General features: G+C 36.5%; 2 protein-coding genes across 2 annotated transcripts; both read left to right on the top strand.

Moving 5' to 3' along the window:
• The first annotated feature begins 21457 nt into the window (after positions 1-21457).
• On the top strand, positions 21458-21802 carry LOC136829703 (uncharacterized). Its single transcript, XM_067088501.1, has one exon. It carries the CDS (start codon positions 21458-21460, stop codon positions 21800-21802), a length of 345 nt encoding a protein of 114 aa, XP_066944602.1.
• A 359-nt stretch (positions 21803-22161) lies between these two features.
• LOC136829702 (uncharacterized) lies at positions 22162-23691 on the top strand. Its single transcript, XM_067088499.1, has 2 exons — positions 22162-22249; positions 23174-23691. Exons 1-2 carry the CDS (start codon positions 22162-22164, stop codon positions 23689-23691), a joined length of 606 nt encoding a protein of 201 aa, XP_066944600.1.
• The last annotated feature ends 4007 nt before the right edge of the window (positions 23692-27698 follow it).

Below are 27698 nucleotides of genomic sequence, written 5' to 3'. Positions count from 1 at the left end.
GATTGCCTGGGGCGGTATGTCAAAGGGCAGCCTCACCTTCTTGAGAATACAGCGAGTCAGAAAGACGAACAACGAACGAAAGAAGTGCGCGCGTGGCATGCCGGAACGGTGTCCTTTGTTCCCTCCTCCGCTTTTACCCTACGTCTATATTAACCCTTTCGTATCTGTATAGTTATCGCATCAATGAGAACATGAGCGATATTGTCTGGGGCGCTGGACAGTGCGAAAATAATTATTTCGAAAATTCAGCAAAAATAGAAATTTTATGCCAACAACGTTCATTTTGCTGTCCTTTTTCTAAATGTTTATATTTATGGTGGAATAGTCATAATAAGAGTCCCAGCCGTCTAAATAAAAAAAATGTAGAGTTATTTCACAAAAAAAAAAATCTTTTACTTATTTTTTATATTTTCATTTCGTAACTAAAACTATGAATGTCAGGCGAATGAATTATTTTTTTATGAGAAAGTCAACAAAATTCTCTAAATATCGACATAAAAAAGAATGGAAAAACAAAATAAGTCCAGCTGGTGAAAAAATTGATAGAAAAAGGGCAGAAACAAGCGATTTGCCCGGCGTATAGTGAAATTATCGCTAGAAAAAAGTTTTATTTGAAAAGCCTATCTCGGTTATTTTTCATAAAGTGCTTTGTAAATATACGAATGTAGAGGAAAAGTTGAAGAATAATGTGAGGTCAAGAAAAATGGCTTTGGTAACAGCAACAGTTTTCATTTTGACGTAATAAATTGATTGAAAAGAAAAAAATGTTACCGTTGTCAACATTGTCGTTCGTAGCTCCAGCTATAACAGTTAGGCGAATGAATAATTTTTATATGAAAGCCAATAAAATTCTAAATATTGACATATAAAACAATGGAAACGAATAAGTCCAGTTGGTGAAAAAATTGATAGAAAAGAGATTGAGAAACAGAGCGCTCTGCCCGGCCTATGGTGAGAATTATCGCTAGAAAAAGTTTTATTTGAAAACCTATCTCGGTTATTTTCATAGAAATTACTTTGTAAATATACGAAAAAGTAGGAAAAGTTGAAGAATAAAAGGGAAAGTCAAGAAAAATGGCTTTGGTAACGGCAACAGTTTCATTTTGACGTTATAAATTGATCGAAACGAAAAAAGTTACCGTTGTCAACATTATTGTTCGTAGCTCAAAAACTATAACAGTTAGGCGAATGAATTATTTTTTTATGAGAAAAGCCAAGAAAATTCTCTAAATAACGACATGTAAAACAATGAAAAACAAACAAGTCCAGCTGGTGAAAAAATTGATAGAAAGTGGGTAGAAACAGAAGCGCGCACAGGAGCTAGAGTGAAGGTATACGCTAGACATTTTTTTGAAGAGCCCTACCTCGGATTTTCATAGAAATTACTTTGTAAATATACAAAAATGTAGAGGAAAGGTTGAGGAATAAAGTGAGAGTCAAGAAAAATGGCTTTGGTAACAACAACAGTTTCATTTGACGTTATAAGCTGTTTCGAAACGAAAAAAATGTTACCGTTGTCAACATTATCATTCGTAGCTCAAAAGCTATAACAGTTAGGTGAATGAATTATTTTTTATGAAAAACAAAAAATTCTCTAAATAACGATATATATGATAATGAAAAATGAGATTCAGAGCCCTGCCTAAAATCCAGACGCGTCTCTTATGTGATGCACTAACAAATTTCCGCTAGTTTTACCGTAAAAACTTTTGCAAGCATGTTGAACTGTTCCTCGATTAGCGTCGCTGTATGTAAACTGCGGCGTGTTCTGAAAACGCCTCACGCATGGTCTCTGACAAGTGGCCTGCCAGGCCTGCGTGAGTGCGATCAGCTGATGTCATTGTGAGAATTTTACTACGCCATGGATTTGCGCATGCACAGTAGAGGAACTAAAAAATTTATAGAAAATAGAGGATACCAAACAGAGTGTTTCCAATAATGTAATCCTACATTTATAAAAAAAATGTAGATCTGAGAGAAATGTGGGTAGGATCAGCTGATGTCATTGTGAAATTTACTATGCCAGGAATTGCATCACGAGTATAGGCACTGCTTGCCTGGCGTATCGATGCCTGGATTACACGGTCAAGGTATGCTTTGGCCTGGAAACCACCAACTGTCCGAAAATTAAAAAATTTACCACACGTACGAAAAATGTCGGTAAATTTTATGTAAAATACGTCAGTCAACAAGAAGGGGTAGGGGTTGTTGCGTAATATGACGTCAATTGGGCAGGAAAGGGTTAATTAGTGAGGTGGGAAGACAGCCCAGAATCCCGTCTCCTGAGGGTCCATCGTATGCCAAACGACTCGACGTTCAAGGTGAGTCGATTCTTGTTAAAGCCGTCGATTGACTAACCAACTTTGTTCTGTATTTCCGTTTTCTTTGTTTCATTCTCAGCCACCACTTACAGGATATGCTATTACGAAAGTCTAGATTAAGTCATGTTATTATATTGTTAGCATTAGCCGAATTGTCCCAGTAAGTCTCTCAAGGGATTTAAAATAAGCAAAGTCATTTTAATACTCTGGTATTTGTTATGCTAGCGCTCATTGTTTGAGGGAGAACCGTTGTCTCTTTGTATTTAATACCATTTTAACAAGTAGAGATTTTCATCGTCTGCAGTTGGTGACGTTCATCGCAAAGTCTTTATTCCTTGAATATTCTTTGTTAAGGTTAATTACCCTTAACTGGCGACCTTGATTAATTAACGTCTGTCTTTGATGTTTAACTCTTGGCTTCAAGAGAGGCAGGATTAACGTGTGCTCTTACCCTGCAGGGCTGTGCAACTTTATGTAAATTAACCAATAACTGATCAGCAAGACCCACACGTAACAATATATATATATATATATATATATATATATATATATATATATATATATATATATATATATATAATAATGTCACAATGCGTATCTAGTACCTGGTTTATTACACAACTAATCTCAAAAAATTCAAAATATACCTCCTTCCTTGAATACCTGAACTCTCCATAACATTGTTAATTGTTGACTGAGTACTCTAAAGGTAACAGTGATCCCTAAAAACTTATTTATTACTTGAAAAAATCAAACTAAGTCTATCAGAATATGTGTGAGGTATCTTTCAAATTAAACTAGAAATATTCTAGAGAGTACAGAAGCGCATCACTCCATCAAAAAACTCTGTTTCCCTGGTCTTAATTCACTTTAGCAAAACTAAAGAACAAAACCTGTTTAAATGTTAAAATACAAAAATTTATTTTTAAATTCAAAGTTTATAACTAAATTCACAATTAATTAAAATTCACAATCTGAAAAATTTATTATTGAAAATAACACAACACTCAAATTAATTCTTGAATTAAATTATGAAACAAACTAATTCACAAAAACTTTATCAGGATTTAAATTAATCAGGCAAAATTTAAATTATCAAAAAAAATTACTCAAGATTTAAAAAAGAAAATCTTAATAAATGAAATCAAATGCCAATGTTAAATTACGTATGCAATGTTAAAATTATACCAAAAAAGCATTCAAATGCTATGTAAATAAATGTTTATCTGAAGCATAAAAGTGTGAAAATATAAAGAAGATTGTAAATGAAAAACACATAAAATTACACATAAGATTTATCAATAATGATTTCACTCAGTAAACACTTCCTAACTTATGCCATGAGTAAACCCAATAAAGTAAATTAGGTACCTTACTACTTGTAAAGCCTCTGTAAAATCCTTGCTGCAGCTGCATTGCCTGTGCACTTTGTAAGCGTAATCTGAACTAAATACTTTGCTAAATTCAGATCCCTGACAAACCAACACTCAAAGAGCACAATCTCAGAGAGGATACACAAAGCCACAAACTAAATTAACAATAATTTATTACAAAACAACACATAGCAAAAGAACCCCTCTGAAAACTGAATGATGGGGAGAAAGAACACAACAAACACACACAACAACAAATCAATCACTTCCTCAATCGCCTACCTAACTAGCATGCTAAGAAATAAGAGAAAGTAAACAGTGGAAGTAAGAAAAACACTCTTTCCCTAGCATACGATAGTAGGAGATCCAGGGGGGGAAAGGAAAACCTTAACCTATATATATATACAATATTCAATTAATACCTTGTATGAAATACATACATTAGCAAACTATTAACAAGGATCCAATATCTTGGTTTTACAACGCCAAACAAACACTAAGGCTAAATAGGGTAGTCCTTGCAGATGAAAGCCGACGCTGGCACACTGTAGGCGTACAACTGACGTCCTTCCAAAAGATATAGGGGATGCTGCTCCGACGCACGGAGAAACTAATGACGATAACAAATATATAATAATAAAAAAAAGTGGGCTTACTCTTCTTCGCCACTGGAGGGCCTCCTCACGACTCCAAGGGCGCAGTGTAAGGGCAGAGGCAGGAGCATACAGAGCGTATCTTACGCTCGCACAATGGGCCGTTCACGAGAGCAAATGCTGAGCTCTCCTCCAAATAAAGAAGAAAACGGGTAGATAAGCACGGTGAGGCACCGAGTCCAAGCCTCCAGCAACAGCAGGCCCCAAGCACTCCAGCTTCAAACTAAGGGCACGAGCACACAAAGTCACTCACAAGTGGCGCAACAAGATGCAGGTGTGCAACAAGAAGTATCCTTTACCCCAAAGGTAAACTGCCGTAGACTGCCAAAAATTATAGCACACTGGTCCTTCTATGACGGAGCCGAGAACAGAACTCCTGAGATAATGCCACAAGGCCCCTCGACAGCTCCGGGAGAGGGCAAATATGACGTGGCACAGACGACGAATGGCCGAACCACCATCACAGACATGAAAAGCAAGAAACAAACTTCATGGGTGGAGTATCAATATAAAACAATAACAACCCTTGAGGGAAGGTAAAAGACCCAAAATCCAGCTTTCAGAGAGAAAGGCAAAAGAAACTGGATTAAACAAGCAAAGCATACGTTAAAAAGGGCCTGCAAAGCTGAATAAATTACGTTAATTTCTTATACCTCTCCATCAAAAGGGAAAAAAATATATTAATATATTTTTTTTATCAAAAACCAAAAGAGTGGGCAAAACTCAAAGTAATTACTTTAAATACTAATTACTTTAAATACTAGAACTAATTTTAGTTACTAATGCAGAGAAAACAGATAAATTAAACCATCACCTGAAAAGAAAAAGTCATTAATGCCTAACCTAAAGACCAAACCAAGACCCACTCCCTACTCCTAAAAGGACCTAGATAATACGTCAGAATAACATTGTCCCTCCCAGCTATATGCCTAATTTGAAGATCAAAATTCCTGCAAAAACAGACTCCACCTAAAGCAACCTCATATTTTTGTCCTTAAACCGTTGGATGAATACTAGAGGATTATGATCTGTGTAGACCAAAATAGGATGAAGTGATGAACTCAAATAGACTGAAAAATGAGATAGGGCTTTTATTAAACACAAGGCTTCTTTTTCAATAGTCGAGTATCTTGTCTCTGCCGACGATAACTTCCTCGAAAAGTAATCGACGGGGTGAACCATCCCTGCATCATCTTCCTGGAGAAGAACCGCTCCAAGCCCAACGTCGCTCGCATCCGTCGCTAGGCTAAAAGGGAGATTAAAAATTTGGAGATTGTAGCAACGGATAATTAGTTAAGACTGCCTTTAACTTTTCAAAGGCCTCCTGGCACTCCTTGGACCATACAAACTTTACTCCTTTCTTTAATAAATTTGTCAAAGAAGTTGCAATTTCAGAGAAGTTCTTTATAAACCGTCGGTAATACCCGACCATACCCAAGAACCTCCTGACCCCCTCTCCTGTTCTGAGGAGCAGGAAAGCCAGCCACAGCCTCTACATTAGCTTTCTTAGGAGCAACTCTACCCAGACCTACCTCATGCCCAAGATACAAAACCGTAGCCTGGGCGAAATCGCTCTTCCTCAAATTAACCACCAATCCAGCTTTTCTCAACGCCTTAAACAAAGCTTCGAGTCTTTCCAAATGGGTCTCCCAATCATCACTATATATCACTAAATCATCAATATACACGACGCAACCTTCCAAACTCTGGAGTGATATGATTCATCAGCCTTTGGAAGGTGGCAGCCGCATTCTTCATGCCAAAGGGCATAACCTTACACTCATATAAACCTTCGCCTGTAACGAAAGCGGAAATTTTCCTAGCACGAGGGAAAGACCAACCTGCTAATATCCTTTAAGCAAATCTAGCTTTGCAATAAACTTGGCAGACCCAATTCGATCTATACAGTCCTCCACCCTCGGCAAGGGAAAAGAATCTGTCTTGGTCAACTCGTTGACCTTTCTATAATCAAAGCAAAGGCGGTGTTGGCCTCCCTCCTTCTTAACCAACACGACCGGAGAACTCCAAGGGCTACAACTTGGTTTAATTAAATCATGGTCCAACATATAGCGGACCTCCTCCTGAACGATTTTCCTCTTGATGGGGTTAAGCCTATACGGGCACTGTTTAACGGGCTTAGCATCCCCAACGTCCACATCATGATCCAAAACATTCGTCCTACCTGGCGCATCCTGAAACAAGTCTTTGTACCTGTGGATGATACCAATCAAAGCTTCCGATTTCTCAGAATTCAAATGCTGAAATTTAGTGGAAAGGTTATTTAAAATATCGGAATTGCTTGACAAAACATCGGGATTAACAGACATTTTCTTGTTAACTAAAAGATTCCCATCTACCTCTACAGACACTACTGTAATTGGATCCACTACTACTGATTCTACCTGATCTACATCTCTACTAACAAAGGGCTTCAGCATATTTACATGACAAATTCGAGACTTTCGTCTCCTACCAGGGTTTCAATCAAATAATTTACATCACTTAACTTTTTCAGGACCCTCCATGGGCCTGAAAACTGAGCTTTCAGGGGTTACCTGGTATAGGCAATAAAACTAATACACAATCCCCAGGTTTAAAAATACGAATCTTGGTCCCAATGTCATAATTAGACTTCATTATTGCCTGACTTTTACGCAAATTCAGCTTGAGCAAAATCCCAAGCTCTCCTCAGCTTTCCCTGTAAACTAGATACAAAATTTAATACATTAACTTCGGGTGTCTCTCCTTCCCAATGCTCTCTTACCACATCAAGAGGGCCATGTACACAATGGGCAAATACCAGTTCGAAAGGAGAGAACCCCAAAGACTCATTAGGTACAGACCGTATAGCAAATAGGGCATAAGGAACCTCCTTATCCCATTCATTACCTGTTTCAATACAAAATTTCTTTAAAACCGACTTCAGAGTCTGGTGAAACCTTTCCACCTGACCCTGACTCTCTGGGTGATAAGGAGAAGAGGTAACATGACTAACACCTAGTTCCACCATTTTCTTTTGAAAAACTTACTTGTAAAATTGGTGCCACAGTCTGACTGTAAAACTTTAGGAATGCCAAATCGAGTGAAAAACCCAACTAAGGCTTCCACCACCTTCTCACCCCGAATACTCCTCAGAGGTATAGCCTCAGGAAAACGCGTTACCCTATCAACCATGGTTAAGAGATATTCATTACCTCCAGCGCGTCCATGAAGAGGCCCACTACATCTATAACTACCTCCTTAAAAGGTTCACCAACTGAAGGAATGGGAATAAGAGGGGCTTTAGGGATCTTTTGATTGGGTTTCCCCACAACCTGGCACACCTTACAAGATAACACATGTCTCTTAACCTCACGGCGCATCTGGGGCCAGAAGAAATGCCGTGCCAATTTCTGAAAAGTCTTCCTAACCCTGAAATGACCCATGAGGTTATGTTCATGACTGAGAAACAATAATTTACGTCTATACCTTTCCGGCACAAGTAGCTGCCGAATTACCTCTACCTCGTCAGCAGATACATTAACTGACCTACTCACACGGTAGAATAAACCATCTTGTTTCATAAATACAGGTTTAGAAAGATCGCTACCATCATTGAGCTCTAAGTTATTAAATTCACTTCCTTGGGCTTCCTTAAAAGCCTTTGCATCCCAACTGATGCCCTGGAAAGATACATTATTATCGACATTATTTATTTTAACACCAGTCACAATGTCAGTCGTCTGTCTATTAATTAACTCAGCATCGAGTTCAATCTCCTCGAGGTCAACCTCTTTAGACTGAGATCGCGTCACCACAGACACAGGATTCACCAAATTATCTGTACTCATCTGGTCACCTGCCAGATCTACCAAAGTCAAAATAGGCAATACATCACATTCAGTTTCAGCCGCTAAATCATTGGCAAATATAACGTCTACATGAGGAATCGGTAAAGCATCTACTATGGCCAAATTAACCATACCCTGAAAATACTTAGTCTTTAAATACATTTCTTCCAATGGATAAGAGGCCACTGTATCGGGAAATCCACCCAACAAGACAAAATTCTTATTCCTAAAGACAACATCATCGGGAACTGAACTCCGCAATATCAATGACTGAGAGGCACCCGTGTCTCTCAAAATCTTCACACCACGACCACATTGCATAGCACTATCAACGTAAACAGTACCTTCCGATATATACTTATCAAATCTTAGTCATTTTGACTCCTCCCTCTGCGGTTGTTCCGCTGATACCAATGTTACGGGTTCTTTATTCTTTTCAAGAAAATTACGGCGCGCAAAGCAATCTGCCTTAACATGTCCGCGTCGGTGACACCAAAAACAAACTACATCGGACCTCGAGGACCTACTACCACTACCACTACCATTCCTACTGTTATTTACGAAACTACGTGGTTCGCTACCACTACCCTTATCGTCATTTTCCTTCTTATTCTTTCTTCGGTCACCAACCGAACTGTCAAAAAAGCTGCTGTGATCTGTCTGATACCGGTTATTCCCCCTCCAACCGTTACCTCGAGGAGGGAACCTCTTACCACTAACCTCTTTCACACAGTCCTGACGATGAGCAAGGGAATACTCATCAGAAGCTATGGCTATTTCTTGAAGAGAATCCAATTTAAGTTCATCTAAATGAATTTTCAGTTCCCTAACAACCATTCTTTTGAACTCTTCAACTAAAATTAATTCTTTTAATTTCTCAAAAGAGTCAGTCTCCTTTGATTTAAGCCAATCGTCAAGGAACTGTTCCTTCTTCCTTGCAAACTCAATGAAGGTCATACCGGGTTCTTTCTTAAGGTTACGGAACTTCTGCCGATAAGCCTCCGGAACCAAATCATATGCCTTAAGAATAATGGCCTTAACAGAATCATAATCAGCCGACAGATCCTCGCTTAAAGTGTTATAAACCCGCTGAGCTTTCCCTTTTAGCTTGCACTGAACCATAGTGGTCCACATATCCTTGGGCCAAGACAATTTCTTCGCAATTTGTTCAAACGAAATAAAGAAATCGGGAACATCTTCCTCATTGAATACTGGCATTAATTTCAAAGCATTCATTAGGTCAAAACGATTATTATGGTTATTATTACTGATATCATTATGATTATTATCATTAGCATTAAGCGTACGCATTTGCAACTCAAATTTTCGCTCCTTTTCGCGCTCTTCAGCCCTCAGTTGCAAAGTCTTATATTCCAGCTCTTTAAGCTTAAACTCCTGGGAAAGGATTTTCAACCTTAACTCACTCACCTCCTGGCTACCTGACTTCCCCATCTCCTCATCACTACTACTGTTACCAAAGTCTGGATCTCCAGGCGTTACTGTTTCCTTTACATTACTCTTACCACCTTTAATAGCTTTAAGGACCTCACGCAATAACTCTCCCTTCCTAATCTCTGTCGGTAATCCTAAGTTCAAGTGCTCAGCTAGACACCATAACTCATCTCTCTTAAGCTCAAAAATTTCCTCCTCCCAGTCAGGACTAGCTAAAAATAGCGCTGCCGCCTCCTCAGATTTATCCCCAACTAAAGGCATCTTCCAAAGCTAAGGCCAAAATAATAAAAGACTAAATAGGTTAATTTTCCCCCAACCACCTAATTCTCCCGAGTACACCTCTCCAAGAAAAACTCCCCAAGGTTGGAATGTCAGTCAGGATCCTGTTTCACGGTCGCCACTCTTGTTAGGAACTTCAAGATGGTCTGAAGTTTTTAAGGTTCTTTTTGATCAGTACCACAAAACGGGTATGATCCTGACAAACCAACACTCAAAGAGCACAATCTCAGAGAGGATACACAAAGCCACAAACTAAATTAACAATAATTTATTACAAAACAACACATAGCAAAAGAACCCCTCTGAAAACTGAATGATGGGGAGAAAGAACACAACAAGCACACACAACAACAAATCAATCACTTCCTCAATCGCCTACCTAACTAGCATGCTAAGAAATAAGAGAAAGTAAACAGTGGAAGTAAGAAAACACTCTTTCCCTAGCATACGATAGTAGGAGATCCAGGGGGGAAAGGAAAACCTTAACCTATATATATATACAATATTCAATTAATACCTTGTATGAAATACATACATTAGCAAACTATTAACAAGGATCCAATATCTTGGTTTTACAACGCCTAACAAACACTAAGGCTAAATAGGGTAGTCCTTGCAGATGAAAGCCGACGCTGGCACACTGTAGGCGTACAACTGACGTCCTTACAAAAGATAAAGGGGATGCTGCTCCGACGCACGGAGAAACTAATGACGATAACGGATATATAATAATAAAATAAAGTGGGCTTACTCTTCTTCGCCACTGGAGGGCCTCCTCACGACTCCAAGGGCGCAGTGTAAGGGCAGAGGCAGGAGAATACAGAGCGTATCTTACGCTCGCACAATGGGCCGTTCACGAGAGCAAATGCTGAGCTCTCCTCCAAATAAAGAAGAAAACGGGTAGATAAGCACGGTGAGGCACCGAGTCCAAGCCTCCAGCAACAGGCCCCAACCACTCCAGCTTCAAACTAAGGGCACGAGCACACAAAGTCACTCACAAGTGACGCAACAAGATGCAGGTGTGCAACAAGAAGTATCCTCTACCCCAAAGGTAAACTGCCGTAGACTGCCAAAAATTATAGCACACTGGTCCTTCTATGACGGAGCCGAGAACAGAACTCCTGAGATAATGCCACAAGGCCCCCTCGACAGCTCCGGGAGAGGGGCAAATATGACGTGGCACAGACGACGAATGGCCGAACCACCATCACAAACATGAAAAGCAAGAAACAAACTTCATGGGTGGAGTATCAATATAAAAACAATAACAACCCTTGAGGGAAGGTAAAAGACCAAAATCCAGCTTTCAGAGAGAAAGGCAAAGAAACTGGATTAAACAAGCAAAGCATACGTTAAAAAGGGCCTGCAAACTGAATAAATTACGTTAATTTCTTATAATATATATATATATATATATATATATATATATATATATATATATATATATATATATATATATATATATATATATATATATATATATATATATATATATATATATATATATATATATATATATATATATATATATATATATATATATATATATATATATATATATATAGAGAGAGAGAGACTCTAGAAGAAAATTCCAAGTTCAATATCTGTCATTCAAAGATAAAACCATACTGTTTATTTCTTCTAAATTATTCAGCAAAGAGTTGATAATTTTGCAGCATTCTTATCGAAAGAAAACTATTGAGATGCCTTATCTCCTCCAATCAGGACCACGTGCATTTTTTGCAATGTCTGTTGCACGCAGATCTTAAAAGTTGCAATGGGGCCAGAGGGCTTTAAACTGGTATGTTGATTCTGGGCAATTTATAAAACAAAGTGGGAGGGAAAATTTTCCAATGCCCTCTGGACCCGCATTTAGTGAATGATTTTGGATTTAAATACTCTGCTGAGTAAATAGGAGAGAGAGAGAGAGAGAGAGCAGAGAGAGAGAGAGAAGAGAGAGAGAGAGAGAGAGAGGCTGAGAGAGAATATTCATGGGTTATTTACCCAAAGAGATAAACAGATGGGCCATAGGCTGCAAACATACTGAGAGAGAGAGAGAGAGAGAGAGAGAGAGAGAGAGAGAGAGAGAGACCCTGTTTCTTTGTGTGTTTGCATGCTGTTTAGTTTTGTTTTGTTTAAAAAGAGCATGAAAGTTTATTCTGTGGGTTAAAATCTTTCAAACAGACAGCAATGGTTAAACACGGAGAGAGAGGAAGAGAAATGAATAGATTCTAGAGACATGGAGAGAGAGAGAGAGGAGACGTCGAGAGAGCCTATAAAAGTAATCTTTATCTTTAAGGAGAAAGAAAGTATCGATCGAAATTTGCTGAAATTTGTTTATCCCTCTTAAATTTTCATATCCGGAACTTAGATAAAATCGGAAGTTAAAACGTCTCCCTAATATACAAAACGCCATTTAGGCGAGGTCAAATGCTTCTGCGCTGGATGAAATGACCTGGAATTTGATACAGATGAACGTTGATATCCAGAATGATCAATAATAAATATAAGAAACTTTAATGGTCCAGTAGGATGTCAGGTCTTGACGTGTTGCTGATGGCTCCCTCTCTCATGTGTTTGGAAAGGCTTTGAAAATTTAAAAAAATATGTAAAATAAATTCTTGCTTTATGACAGTCACAGGTTGAGTGTTTCCCCACGTCTGACTATGGTTTTTCTTTAAAACCATCCCTGAAAAATAAACACAAGACTTTCTAGCTGGGAAGAAACAAATCATATTTGAGAAACCTGAGTATTTAACAAGGCAAACTCTTTCTCATTCTTTATACACTTTTAAAATAACAAAACAAAAGGTCATCGGAAGCGAATCCCCTTTTCACCAATATCCTGCAATTCTGGATCTCAGCTCCCTGCAATGTCTATTTGCAATGCAGGATAAGAGGAGTATATATGCAAAAGTTATAATGGTGGGCTATATTGGTCTATTTCTATGCATTTAGAATATTTGAGATCCCATGGGAGGATTTAATCATAATAATGGCCCTACTAATGATAATAGTAATAATAATAGAGAAGAGAGAGAGAAGAATAATAAGAGAGAATAATAGAGAAGAGAGAGAGAGAGAAGAGAGAGAGAGGAATAAAAAAATGTATTTTTTATAAAAAGGAAAATGTAGAAAGTTAATTCTGTTTTTCAGAGAACAATGAGAGAGACAGCCAGAGAATGATTGAATAAGAGAGAGAGTAGAGAACTAATTAATCCCAAGAGTTTTAAAGTCCCTTTTATTTATGGATTATGGCTATCTATTCATCTTGTTGCTTCTTAATCGATGGTTGGAAACACAGATTTTACTCTCTCTCTATTTGAATCCCAACACATCTTTTGAGATTGTCCTTATTATAACAAATTCTTTTATTTGTATCAATTATGTAACCATCTACCATTTGGCTTTTGAACTGAAAATTGCTGTCATAAATTATACTCTCTCATCTTCTCAGTTTATTCTGTGATTATCTCACTCTTATTTCCTCGTCAAAATAGCTTTTAAAAATAGAGCCCTTCAGACGAGACTTGGCATCAGTTGGTCTTCATCTTCCTTCTTCTTCTTCATTTATTCTTGTTCTTCTTCTTTTTCATCAATCATCTTCTTCGTCCTTGATTTCCACTGTAACAGCCTCCGGCTCTTAATTTGAGGTTGGTCATTTCAGGAGGGGTAAGGTTTCGTATTTATCATGAAATTATTTATTTTTTGACTGGCTTTTTATTTTCGACGTTATTTTTTCAGATGAAGCTAATTTAATTTATTTGCTTCATTGAAAAGATCCTATGTTTTTATATACTCAAAGATGTGTAAAAGAAGCACACATAGAAGATAATTAATTATTTATTAGGATTTTTCTATATATATATTCATATGGATGATATTTCGTATTATTTACATAAACAAATAAATGTAATAAATAGTCTGGATGCATATAAATGATAAATTAATATATCAAACGTTTCTTTAAAAGTTTTGTTGTATATTCACTAACTGAAGATTAGTATACAAATTCTCCAAATGAGTAATTATAAGAAGTGAGCAGAAATATACATATTAAAAGAAAGAAGATCATTTAAGAGAGATCTCAAAACATTACTTACAGCTGTCTTGTGTATGTTCCCCCTAACATAACAGATAATTATTTTCTAAGAATTATATCTTAATGACATTACAAAAGAGATTAGCGACAAATGATATATATATTTCCGTTCTGTAACAGCTCTCGTAAAAGCGACAATTAACGACAAAGTTTAGGAATTAGCGAAACGAGATGGTCGTCGATAAATTTTATATATATATATAAATTTTATTTGGTATATAATATTGTTATGTATATTTGCTTGTATATATATATATATATATATATATATTACAAACATACATACATATATATATATATATATATATATATATATATATATATATATATATATATATATATATATATATATATATATATATATATATATATATATATATATATATATATATATATATATATATATATATATATATATATATATATATATATATATATATATATATATATATATATATATATATATATATATATATTGTATGTTTTACTCACACACACATCACACACACATAACAGTCTTTGGGAAAATACCAGACAGAATGTATATAGATCCACAAGTATGGAATGAATTTTTATCACATATGAGAAGTAACTTCAATTATTTGTCTTATCCCCTGCATCCATCTTGGTTATACCTGTTATTTTACTTCATTTTAAAGTAGGTATCTCCTACTGCTTTTTCAAGATTTCCTTAGTTGTCCCTTCCTAACTTTTGTCACCGACGAAATCAATTTGAATTCAAGTGTTTATCAGAACAAGAATTGTAAACAAGAAGTCAGCCCTATTGCCTTTAGTTCAGACATACTTCAAGATCCCTATTATCTTCAAACTTTCGAGAAGTTGACTGGTGGAAGTCACACTTTCTAACTGGATTCTTGAAGTTAGGGGAACTGTTGGAAAATAGACTGATCTGAGTTTTGGTCCAGCAGTTAACATGAAAAGAAAATTAGACCCCAGCAGTGACTTCCATTTCTAGAAAAGTCTCTGTTTGACTTGCTTTTATCATCTTTAAATTGAATTACTGTTTTTTGTCTCAGCTGGTCTGGTCAATCTTTTATATTCTTATGATTCACAAACAGTGCACAACACACACACACCAACAATATATATATATATATTCCCTCCAATATTTGCAGTAACTCATTTTAGAGGGATATCCTATATATATCTCATCTGGATATTATTTCTCCCCATAGTATCATCATATTATATATATTTATTCTATATATGTACCCCATTACTGTATATACCCATACCGACGGACACACACACCATTTATATATGGATACATATACATATATATATATATATATTATATCATTTATTGACTATATATATATATACATTGTTTATTATATATTGTATTATATATATATATTTATCATATATTGTGTGATAAAATAAATCATATTATATATATTTCTCATATATATATAACTATTAATTATTATTTCCACTATTCTGTTTGTATATATATATTTTGTATATATATATATTGTTATGCATACGTAAGAAATGCAGTCCCACATAATCCATAACAATATATATATATATATATATATATATATATATATATATATATATATATATATATATATATATATTGTCAAGATATCTCCCCTCTCTCTATCATACCATCTCATCTGGCAAAAGAAATAAAGTAAATAATATTTAATTCATTAATTCATGGTTAGAAGACCCACTGTAACACAAAACTTTGCAACATTTGTTTGTCTCACTGTTTGCCATTGGAGGAACACGATTAATCTCTTCTCTTATTTGCAGTGACTACCAAGATTTCTCTTAAATTCTAGGTGCTAATCCCCGTCCCCTCCCCTCCCTGGAACATTGCTCACTGCCATCTTGAATCCCCTTCCATGCTGCCAACTTCCACATCCCACCATCCCTCCCCTCCCCAAGGAACAAAAGGCATAATCCCAGCAAGGCTATAAAGGATCTCAGAAGGACCCACTGATCTTAGACTCTCACTCTTCAGCAGCTCATCCCTACTTAGGTCCATCTTCCCTTGCTCTGTTTAACTGCCCCTCCGTCTGGACACGTTGGAGTCCAGGCAATAGTAACCTTTGTTGTGAAATTATTCAAATCTTTCCCTATCACTGGCTTCCCCGTGATGAGACATCATCTCCTATGAAAGTGTAAAATGCCGAATTTATTGATGCTCATCAGTCATCCCTTGCTTTTGTTCTGCTTTCCATTATATAGAGCAAAATACCTACCGTGAGACTTGCATTGTTTTTTATTGTTGTGCTTTTAATTCATTCATCACTAAAAGTGTTACATAAATGAGTTAATAGTCGAGCTATTTTTATTGAGTTTTGACTAGGCACCACTTTTAATTCCTCGACCCCGTAGGGGACGGAATTGTTATCTTTGGATGAGTTTCCTGGGTGTTTCACTCATTACAGATTTTTCTCTCAGAAATCGGATTCTCAAGTGGACCTGTCTTTTCAAACTTGTGTGAAACGTAGTGATCCCATTACAAAATTTGTAATTAGCAAGAAGTTAATTTTTTTCACTGCATTTCTTCAATAAGTTATCAGTCAAAATTGCCCTTCATCTTATATTACTGGTCCAAGATTGCCTGTCCTATAATTATGCTACCATTCTTCTGACATGTTTTCTTAATGTAAATAAATTTATAACTACAATGGTACTATGAAAAGTTTACCAAATCACTTCCCCTTTTGAACCAAATCAGGAGTCATTGATGTTCATGTTTTGATCACCAAGGCCAAAGTCCAGATATGGTGATTACCCAATGTAACATAATTTCCCTAGTGTACCTTCATTAGTAAACTAGACACCCCCAATTAAAGACATGTAACCTGTCAATTAAAGCTAAATGTTAACTTAAAGACAGACAATTACTTAATTAAATAAGGTACCAGTCAGGGAAAAAATGACAAGGGAATAATTCAGCTACAAATGGATTGCATCAAACCCCTTATTTTCCAAACAGGTCTCGAGACAAAGAAAGAAACGGTTAGTGAGGAAATTACATGAACTTTCATCCATTTGTCAGACACTAAATTTTCCCTTGCTTCAAATCTGAGTTATAATGCTATCAACCATGTGAGATATCTATTTAGAAGTTCTAGCTATTAAAGTTGCTAATTCCATATATCCGAACAATGGGATTGTGACACAAAAATGCCTGAATACTAGAAAATGTACTTAAACCTTCCCTAATATATATTACTGCACGGGAATAGGTTACACAGTCGCTATAATATTGATTATTCTTACACTAGACTTATAAAAGTAAATTGTGTTATACCATATTATCGTAGATGGTGGTGAAGAGGAAACAATAGAAAGGTTGAAATATAGGGAAGAAATATTAGCAAACAGCAGATGCCCTGCAATTTTCGATTACTGTTACGTATTTGCATTATACATCTGCAACTATGATACGGTTTCTGGAAAACACACGGTAATGTTGTTCATGTAATGAAAAGACAATATATAGGGGGAACAATATATACAGTTTTATATATAACACGTATATATATCGGTCATGATGGTATATATATGACTATATAGGTCTCAGATATAGGTATATATATATATTGGGCTATGAATTATGCCTACCATCGCCCCAGGCAGTCTACAAATGTTGACAGAATATCAAATGCATAGGACAAGGCAGAAAATCTTAAGCCCACCTTTACTAGAGGTTATATAAGTGATAAATGAATCCTGGGTTTAGGGACACAATGCTGAACTAGTCCTGCAAAGACATTATTGGACGTAAAAAACCCCAACCATCAATGGCATCAAGACACCTTTCTTGTCTTTTGTTCACGTTATTTTTTCTACAATAAAATGCATAGATGGTCCAGAGAATATTTAAAAAAAGAATCAGTATATGTATATATATATATATATATATATATATATATATATTTATATATATATATTTATATATGATATTATATATATATATATATATATATATATATATATATATATATATATTCATATATATATATATATATATATATATATATATATATATATATATATATATATATATATATATATATATATATATATATATATATATATATATATATATATATATATATATATATATATATATATATATATATATATATATATATATATATATATATATATATATATATATATATATATATATATATATATATATATATATATATATATATATATATATATATATATATATATATATATATATATATATATATATATATATTGTTATATCTTCCAAGCATCCCATCAGCCTCAAGCACTTTTTAATTTAAAGCTGCAAAAAACAACAGTGCATTTTGGTGTTGCACTGACAAGGAAGGGCAAAAGAACTTGGCCCCCTCCACTGAATCTCATTAATAAACCCTCTTCATATCCCAAAATGGTTAAACTAACTCTCTCTGTCCAATTGAACTGCTTTGTTTTCCCAGACCCTCCTGTGGCACCAGTCTAAGCATGGCAAGGGAGGCAGCCAAAAGAAGAGAAAGTTGATGCAGATTAAGAGAAAGGAACCTGCCAGGAACACCTGGATCTTGCAGTCATTATGATGCATGTGACGAAGATTGACCTTTGCCCCATCTACAAGAGGATGACCTCCTAATCCCTTACTGAAATCAAGTCATATATGATGGTCAACAGAAATCAAGAGAGAGAATCATAGCTGGAAATGACACCGAGGACAGATGTCCTGAACCCCCTGGTCCTTTGAAGAGAGCCATGCTCTACGTGTGGTCCCCTTGAGGCCCTTACCAGTATGCTTTGTAGTGGCATTTTAATTCCCTCCTCCATCGCAGCGCCCTATCGAACGAGGACAATGTCTTCTTGATGAGGCAAAGTGATCTGTTGCAATAAGGTTCTTCCAGTCAGTCACGATTCCTTTATTTCTCTGTCTAATTTTTCATTTATTTCCATTGTGTGCCATTTCCATATAATTTGTGCCTTGTTCAGTGTTAACGTAAATGCCTTTAGTTTGAACTGACTTACATAAAACCATGTGTCCATTTTTGGCACCTTTTGAATGTCTTATTATTCTTGCAAGTAACTTTTGCTGTGTTTTTGTATGCCTTGAATTCGAAATCTCTCTGTTTACAGAGGGTTTGCCTAATCTACCCCCAACCTCTCTTGATGTTTCTTGTTATCAGGCATTGTCACGTAGAATATCTACCTTCAAGTGTTCCCAGCAGTAATTAACAGGCTCTCAGGCCTTACCTGCCCATTAATTTTCATCTTCTGATCTGTCATTTCATGTAAATATAATTAGTTAAAGAAGCTTAAGTTTTTACATAATTCTCCCTCACATGAAGGAGGCCCTCAGCCATTAAATTTCCCCCTTCAAATTGTCCTAATATTGAGTGAAATTTAATAAATCAAAGCAACTCAGATTTTATACAAAATCGAGGTAAGTATCCAACCGACATTTAGCATCTGGCATAACTGGCTCCTGATAAGCAATTTTTTTGCAATCATTAAAGAGTAAAAATGGCTGGTCTTTGCATAATTTTGGCAAGCAATGTTATATCATACCCTCCATTTTAAGCAACTTGAGAAGAGCCAGTATCAGCGTAAGTACATTTATTTTGTTTATTTTTAGGATAGGTGAAAAAGTGACTGCAATCAGTATTAAGGGAATTTAGGCACATGCGTGTAATCAAATTAGTTTATGAGAAGAGTGTATTGATAATTAATAATTCCACAAGATTTTGAGGGCTTGCATGTTTTTTGCATGTTTAAGGAATAGGCAAGCTAGGAAGTCACGTTGAAGAAAATAAATAAAGTGAATAGAGCCTCCTCCTTCAAGTCCATCCAGATAAAGACAATTTATCATCTTGGAAATTTAGATAGGCACATGTTTAGGTCCCACCAAGGCTTTGGCTCCAGCTATTTTTGCATCGCTGGAATTTAGACTTTAATCTCTCCCTCTCTCTCTCTCTCATCTCTGTCAGGAATCTTTTGGTCAATAGGATAAGCTCATTAAGATGTAAAATCTAAATTTGTAAAATCTGTTCAAGACGAGATAATAGCATTTGTACAATTTCTCCGACACGTGAATCTCTAATTCATTCAGAACGTTTCCATTCATCCCAACCACGCCATCTTTGATTTGTTAGTACCTTTTTTCTGTTGTCACTGTCCATGTGTTTATAAAAATCTTTCATTTCGCACAGCGCTCATATAACCCTTTGTTCCCACTTAATTTTTATCCATACGTCTGTTTACCTTGCTGCATTTTTTTAAGCAATAAATCTTTTATTTCTAACTGAGGGCGTGAGGCCAATTTCTGTGAATTCCCATAGTGGTCATTGACCTTTATTTGTTGATGAACCAAATGATCAGCGAGAATTTCAAACATTTCATTCATTACTGTCTCAGGTCCGAGGTGGGAAAAATAGGGCAGGCCCTGTGACTTTGAAAACACTGCCTGTGACACATGGTTAAGATTTGACTTATATTACACGCTGAAACTCTCATTTTTTTGGCAGATGCTCATTTATCAGCAGACCAGAAGTAAATAATATACTTTTAACTTATCTGTCTCTCGAGCAATGAAGGTTTGTTTCCATAATAATGAAGAATAAAATGGCTTTTCCCCAATTTGCATCAGTATATAAACCTCGGCACCCCCCTCGGACTGCATCCTCTTAAATCATTATTTTTTCTTAAAGATTAAGAATTTTTGTTTTCACTTATTTTTGGGGTTTCTAGATTTTAATATCTCATGAGGATCGATGTAACTGTTTTCTCCCCTACAAGGACATTTTTATTTAACAGCAAAGAAAAAAATTCTTTACACACCATAATGCTATCCCCACCAAACCTTTTTCTTTATCAGTTCTGCAGTCTTGTCTCCACAAAATAAAATATACATAAACACTTCTTAGCTGGGACAAAACCAAACCATTCATTAAAAACCAATCTAAGTCTATTCAGACATAACCAATTTTTAGAAAATCCTCAGGAACTGGCAGACACTCCTGAGCCATTTGTCTTATTCAGATTCAATTTTACCTGAAAGTCTTTTCATACAATCCAAAGATTTGTCTTATTCAGACAAAAAAATTTTTTAACAAAGTCATTTCCTAGACGCCCAAAAATTTGTCTTATTCATGCAATATTAATTTTCCTTCATGCTGAAACAAGTCTTTTTCAGACATATTAAAATTCATGTCATCATTCAAAGATATTAATTAACGTTCATCATGAACAATTGACATCTTATTTGTCTTATTCAGACATTAAAAACTAAGTCTTATTCAGACACCCTTAAAATTTATCTTATTCAGAACAACTGAGTCATTCTGAAAATTGAAACCTGTTCAGACACCTAAACCTTAAGTCTTTTCAAACACAACTTGAGTCTTTTCAGACATACTGATTTTCTAAAGGGTCACGCCCATGTAAGCGTTATCTCAAGATGTCTATGACATCCAGGGCCCCGCAAAATGAGGACTTCAAGTTCCACATGTCCGCTGGAAAGGACGTGGGACTGTTAGGTCCAAGAGAGAGTAGACGATGCCAAGACGGAAAGAGGCAAAAGACAGGCAAGAAGAAGAAAGAAAGAATAGCCCAGAAGAAACGAGAAGAAAGCAGAAAGACAGGAGAAACAGATAAGGAAAACTCGAGAAGGAGAAAAGAAAGAATAGCCCAGGAGAACAAGATAGAGGGAAAAGACAGGAGAAGGAAAGAAGGAAAGACAGGAGCAGGAGAAAGAAAGAATAAACTACAAAGGAGAAAGAAGAGGAGAAAGACAGAGAAGTAGAAGGAAAGAATTGCCCAGGAGAAATGAAAAGAGGCAAGACAGGAGAAAGACCAGGAAAAAAAAGAGGCTCATCAGAGGAAATGGCAGGCCCATGACAGGCACAACACTCAACTCCTCTCCTCACTGGCAACCTCACTGTAGGCTCCTCATAAGAAAATGGGATGATGCTGAGCCTGAAGCCTGGCTGGACCATGTTGAAAGGGTCCTGACGACCTACCAGCCCTCCTGAAAAGTCTCCTGACTCCTGGGATGGCACCTTGAAGGAAAGGTCTATTGCATTTAATGCCCTCTCCTGAGGATCAACGGGAATCTTGACCTTGTCCGGCGAGCACTATAAAAGCATTTGAAAGATAACCCCAATGCTGGAGGAAAGAGAAAATATGCCTGAGAATCAGGCCAAACCTGGTCTGAGTGGATCTTCAAAAAGACCCAGGCCCCTCTCTGATGGCTAGAGTCCCTGAAAGCCACCAGTGTCGAGGATGTCCTCAAACTTTTCAAAAGGACTTTTTATATTATGCCCGGCAGCCCTAGCACTATTTGTGCGATAAGGCACCTAAGACTCTAGTTGAGTGCTGTCCACTGGCCTGACAAATGGGACACCCATCATCCCCATCTAAGTTCCCATGGGACGAAAATTATATCTCCCTCCTTCTTTCAACCTCCTGCAACCTCTGCCCAAGAATGGGCTTCCCAGAAGAAACCCATTGTGTGGGGTTTGTAAAAAAAAAAAACCCCACAGAACAGTGCCTACTTGAAGGCTGAGAATCAGCCAGAAAACCTCTTTACGTGCTCAACCGGGACAACACCCTAGCCACACCTGGGGTGGACCAAGGAACAAGCCTGCACCCTCCATGGGGACAGTGCCAGGTAAAGATTACAGCCAGACCTATTGCCCGGCTTGCAAAGTTTACGGCCACTCTTCCCAATGGGCAAAATGCCCTAATAATAATAAATCTCTGCCCAACATCTTTAGGTCCTCCAGCCAGCAGGGTCCCATTTATGTGCATTTCCTGAGGCAGGTACCCCGCAGCCAAGTCAAGGCATTTGATGACTCTGGCGCACAAATGTCCCTCGTAAGGGAAGGCAAAGTTCCCTGAGGAGCTACCATTAACAGACGTAAACTTGTCAAGATTGAGGGTATCAATCACTTTAAAATGATACTTCCTACTGTCAAGTTGGGTCACAAGACCTCACAGATCTGAAATCTGCGCCCTTGCAATTGCCAAATGCATTCCTGGAGGTTATGACATCCTCCTGGGACAGGACTTCAAGTACCCATCTAAGTTACAGCAATCCTGGGGTCCAAATCCCCCCAACTCATCCATTAGGTATGAGTAAGCCTCAAATGCCTTGTATTCGTTCCACTGTCAGTGCCACCTGAGTGCAATGTGCAGTGGCCCCTTCCATCAAGATCGATTCCCGAGCCCATTCTGGAGCCCGGACCTGGCCCATTGCTGGTACCAGGGCCCCAAATAAATCCCCCTCCAGGAGATCCCACTCTTGATTCACAATCTCTGCCAATGTCACTTGGGTGCACTGAGCAGTGCCAAGCTCCATCCGTCCCGAACGACAGGCAAATTCCAAATCAATTATTAGTGCCTGACCCTGCCTTAGTGCCAGCGCCAAAGCACCCCCCTGATCTCCATTCCAGAGAACCCAGTCCGGATCCCCTCTCTCCTCCCGGCTTGGCTCTGCTACCAATGCCAGTAATGGAGACAGATCCTTCCGACCACAGTGGAAGCTCACCCAAACGTGTGGCTTCGCAACCTGTGCCTGAGCTGGTCATTCTTACCTGCGAGCCTCTCACCCCTACAACTGCTTCTTTTCTGTCTCAGTCCGCCGCAGACACAACAGTGAGTAAGGATTCTGCCATGTCTAAAAATGGCTGATGAACTTAAGGAACTGCAACGGATCATGGTAGAGCTTGCAAAGGACCCTGCATCAGCTGTCAAAGAAGCCAACACAGGTGGCACTCAAATACCCTCCCTGGGCTCGGTTCCGCCAATTTCCAAGACCCAGACAAACCATCTGCAAAAATGGATAATTCCAGGTAGCTTAAAGAGAGCCCCTGAGCTCTCCTGACACCTGTGCCAAACTGGCACAGTGCCATCCCTTTTCCCTTTGAAGACTTTGGCACCTCTATCCAGAAGAGGGGGTCAGGGTTTCCTTCACTATTTATTTTCCTTATAACTCTGTAATTTATTTTTTCCTTTAACATTTTCCTTTCATTATTTTGTTCAATTATTCATATTATCTTATGCCTCACAAAGGCTTATATTTTACCTTGCTCCCCACTCTGCCAATGCAAAGTGCAAATTGGCAGATATTTCAAATTCATAAGTCTTATGACTTCCCTGTCATGCCTATAAACGCATGGTATATTTTAAAATCCTATATGCCCAAACCATTAAGTATTACCATATAATTGCCTCCTTGGCACAGTGCCAAGGAGTGCTTTGAAGCCCCTTGGGCAAAAGAGTAAACCTAAGTCATTTTCATAGGCTAAAGAGTATAATTTTGGCATATTAATCATCATTTCTCTTTAACATTATCATTTGCCTTCTTTGTTATTCCCTTGTAATTTAAATCACTAGTCCATGACTCAGAAAGACCGTGTACTTTACATATTTGTCTGTCCTTAGCTTTGTGCCCGTAAGCACCATTGACCTCAGTGCCACGTCTGGCACTGTGCCGTCGATTTAAGAAACATGGCGACACCTAACGAAGATCATTTATAATTCATTGTAATGCCTCCTCTAGGCAAACTAACTGCATATCTTTAACTGTAACAACTACTAAAGGTTAAGTGCCTGATTATTTTAAGATTTACCTTAAAGACATAACTTACAATTATTATGTTTAATCTTTACAGTAACTTTCTTATATTCGTAACTGTTCCTGTTTCAAAATAACAGAAGCTTATGATTTACCGCATTTTAACACTCATGATAATTTACTCGAATTTCTTTTGAGATTTACCTTAAGGAGGTCAATTAACGTTTGTGCATTTTAATATAGACAGTAACTTTCTTATAGTTGTAAATGTTCCTGTTTTAAAGTAACAGTAATCTAAGGTTAAAACCTGTATTTTTTCCTCTTACTCTGAGATTAACGTAAAATATTGAATTCTTTATCAAGTAAATTTTCAGATATCTCATATGACGCAGAAAGATTTAGGCTAATAAATATGCATGAGTGCCATTAAAGAGAAAACTGAATCCTTAAGGGTGTGGTAGACATTTGCACCTGACTGAAGGTGGAGATGACAACTTGGGCAGGGAGCTGCTATTTCTTCCTAAGCATCCCAGCCACCAAACGCTTAATTTACAGCTGCAAAATACAACAGCGCATTTTGGTACTACCTGACAAGGAGGGACGAAGGGAATATTGGCACCTCCCTTAATCCGTTAATCGCACTCTGTATATCCCTTTCAACTTTTTCTCGAACATGTGACGCTGCTGAAACCTTTGTTTACAGACACGAGGTTGTGAGGAGACTAAGCATGACTGGAGGCAGAACAGAGCCAGCATGCAGTGAACACCTGGATCTTGAGTCATAAATAATGTATGCGCATAGGGAAACTGCACCAACCCCATCTACCTGTGGATGACCTATTAATCCCTGACTGCAGTCAAATAAGGGCCTCACCGAAGGAACGAGAGAAAGGCATAGCTGGATGCGAGAAAGACACACCTCCCCTTTTATTCCCGTCTCCTTCAGAGAGCCCCGCCCTACCACATGGTCCTACCTTGTAGCAACCCTTAGTATTCTTACCAGTAAAGCCCTTAGCTCTCTGCCGCCATTTCCCTCGCTGAAGCCACCTCTTCAACAAGGCAAAGTGATCTGTTGCAAAGTTTCTTCCAGTTAGTCAAACTGTTTTAATATCTGTACTAAAATTCCTTTTTCCATTTTAAAGTGCCAGTATTTCCATATCAACCTTGCCTTTTAGGGCAGTGTTACGTAAATGCCTGTGTTTAAACACTACATAAAAATCGTGTGTTCAAGGCTTCTTTGGCACCTTCTGTGCTCACCTTGTCCTATGCATATTTTGCTGTGTTCTTGTTGGCTTTTAATTCGTAAATCTCTCCGTTTACAGAGAGTTTGCTAACCGTGGAAATCTCTCTTGACTGCCTTGTATCAGCATTGTCACATCGACGGATATACCTTCAAGTGTTCCCAGCAATAATTTACCTCTCAGGCCTAGCCTGCCTGATTAGTCCATTTCATCTTCTGATAGTTTATTTCATGTAAATACACGTAATTTTAAACTTACCTTAACGCGTTTACTTACAACTCCTCGTAAGTAGAGCCCTCAGGTCAGTTAAAATTTCCCATTTTTCCTTGTTTTTTTTTATGATTTCCTGAACCAACAGCAGTCAGATTTTAAACAAAAATCGCGGTAAGTAACGAAATCAATCATTTAGAGTCTATAACTGGCTATGATAAGTATTTCCCCAGGGTAAATCGTAATAATATTTATATATATATAAATATGCATACGTACATATATACAAATGTAAATATGTATAGGTATATGTGTATATATATATATATATATATATATATATATATATATATATATATATATATATATATATATGTATATATATAGATATTATACATATACATATGTACATATACACAAATGTAAATATATATATATATATATATATATATATATATATATATATATATATATATATATATATATATATATATATATATATATATATGTATATATACTTTGTGTTACTCTAAGTTACTTCCATTACATGATTCTAAAAGGTTCAACGAGGAATGGACTAATGGATTTACAGTTCAAACCACTTGTAAGCACACATGTTAGAACACACAATTCCACATAGAAAGCATGAATGAGTTAGAACTCAACCCCAAGGAATATGAATACGATTCCTTTATTCAGGCATCTAGATTGTTTAATTTAGCATCATATCTCTATTGAAATAGCTGAAAGTATTTTTAACCAAGAATTTAAAAAAAAAGACACTATATATATATATATATATATATATATATATATATATATATATATATATATATACATATATATATATATATATATATATATATATATATATATATATATATATATATATATATATATATATATATATATATATATATATATATATATATATATATATATATATATATATATATATATATATGTATGTATGTATGTATGTATGTATGCATGTATATATATATATATATATATATATATATATATATATATATATATATATATATATATATATATATATGTAGAATCTACTGGTCACTTTTACCAGACACATATGTAATTCTAATAGCCACAATGCCCTCTTAACTTCTCGAATTCTTCGCTTTTTGGATATGCTTGTAACTACGAAGCCGAAAATATCCAGACGGAAGAAATTGAAGAGCCTGTGAATAGCGGCCGCGAGAATCGAACCCGCGTTACCATATTCACAAAGGAGGTCACGTTGCCGACCTGGCTACGAGACCTCCTTGTGAATATGGTAACGCGGGTTCGATTCTCACGACCACATTCACAGGCTCTTCAATTTCTTCCGTCTAGACATTTTCGGCTTCGTAGTTACAAGCATATCAAAATAGCGAAGAATTCGAGAAGTTAAGAGGGCATTAATAACTATTAAATTACATATATATATATATATATATATATATATATATATATATATATATATATATATATATATATATATATATATATATATATATATATATATATATACATATGTCATTTTTAAATTCATGGTTAAAAATACTTTCAACTATTTCAAAAGAGATATGATGCTAAATTAAACATTCTAGATGCCTCACTAAAGGAATCAGATTCATATTCCTCGTTGAACCTTTTAGAATCACGTA

Source organism: Macrobrachium rosenbergii, chromosome 45 (genome assembly GCF_040412425.1).
Source record: "Macrobrachium rosenbergii isolate ZJJX-2024 chromosome 45, ASM4041242v1, whole genome shotgun sequence".
Taxonomy (NCBI): domain Eukaryota; kingdom Metazoa; phylum Arthropoda; class Malacostraca; order Decapoda; family Palaemonidae; genus Macrobrachium; species Macrobrachium rosenbergii.
This window is presented reverse-complemented; position numbering and strand designations above follow the sequence as displayed.

Coding starts and splice junctions, on each gene's coding strand:
- LOC136829703 (XM_067088501.1), top strand. CDS start 21,458: ATGTCTATGACATCCAGGGCCCCGCAAAATGAGGACTTCAAGTTCCAC.
- LOC136829702 (XM_067088499.1), top strand. CDS start 22,162: ATGCTGGAGGAAAGAGAAAATATGCCTGAGAATCAGGCCAAACCTGGT. Junction 22,250..23,173: donor ACCCAGGCCCCTCTCTGATG/GCTAGAGTCCCT, acceptor TTCCACTGTCAG/TGCCACCTGAGTGCAATGTG.